The sequence below is a fragment of the Apaloderma vittatum genome, unplaced genomic scaffold (assembly GCF_000703405.1).
Source record: "Apaloderma vittatum isolate BGI_N311 unplaced genomic scaffold, ASM70340v1 scaffold42161, whole genome shotgun sequence".
NCBI classification, from domain to species: domain Eukaryota; kingdom Metazoa; phylum Chordata; class Aves; order Trogoniformes; family Trogonidae; genus Apaloderma; species Apaloderma vittatum.
The window spans coordinates 371-1,282 of NW_009700447.1; the positions used below are offsets into that span (position 1 = coordinate 371).

General features: G+C 60.0%; 1 protein-coding gene across 1 annotated transcript in view; it reads left to right on the plus strand.

Moving 5' to 3' along the window:
- The window catches only part of SYT7 (synaptotagmin VII), a gene marked incomplete at both ends in the record, with an annotated part of 1,509 nt that overhangs the window by 367 nt on the left and 230 nt on the right, over positions 1–912 (plus strand). Inside the window, 2 exons of the mRNA XM_009878745.1 lie at positions 110–279; positions 736–848. Of these exons, the coding sequence (XP_009877047.1) occupies positions 110–279; positions 736–848 (283 nt within the window). The remainder of the gene's footprint in view (positions 1–109; positions 280–735; positions 849–912) is intronic.

A 912-nucleotide genomic window follows, 5' to 3' on the forward strand; every position in this document is an offset into this window, starting at 1 on the left:
ATGGACGTGTCCACTGCCTGGTGCCACCTTTTCTCCATCAGCACAGGCAGCTCAGGGTGGCACCGGCACCAGCCACGATGCCTCCTCACCTCCTCTGTCCCCGGCACAGGGTTCCCCTACGAGAAGGTGGTGCAGCGGGTGCTGTACCTCCAGGTCCTGGACTACGACCGCTTCAGCCGCAATGACCCCATCGGGGAGGTGTCCATCCCCCTCAACAAGGTGGACCTCACGCAGATGCAGACCTTCTGGAAGGACCTGAAGCCATGCAGCGACGGCAGCGTAAGGCCCTGGGTCCCTTCCCAACCTCTGGGGAAGGTCCTCGAGTCCCTCTGTCCCTGTGGTGTCCCAATGGGACCACCACCTTCTTGCTGCCCCAACAGGGACCTTTTCTGCTTTGCAAGAAGGTTTGGCGTCTGCTGGAGGGGTTTCTCTTCCTAAATTTTTATATTGAGGCCCTAAGTAGCCTAAAGGGAGTGTCGCATTTTGGGTCAAAACAAGCCGTTTGCAGGTAGATCTAAAATGAAAGTTGTCTTTTCTTCTCCTGCCACCAGCAAGACCAGAAAATGTCCCACTGGGAATGGCCCTATTTCCTCCTGCCCTGGTTTTCCGTGTCACAGCTTGGGGAGGGGACAGCCCAGCGGTGGGATGTGGGGACTACGGGTGCGCTGTGAGGGCTGGGTGAGGAGCGGGTGGTTTTTGGGGGTGCCCACCTCCCAGCCCCTGTGGGTCCCGCAGGGAAGCCGTGGGGAGCTGCTGCTGTCACTGTGCTACAACCCCTCCGCCAACTCCATCGTGGTGAACATCATCAAAGCGCGTAACCTCAAAGCCATGGACATCGGGGGCACGTCAGGTACGAGCCCCGGCTCCTGCCACGTCAGGCACCGCTGCCCGACGCCCAGCCGGGACTGAGAG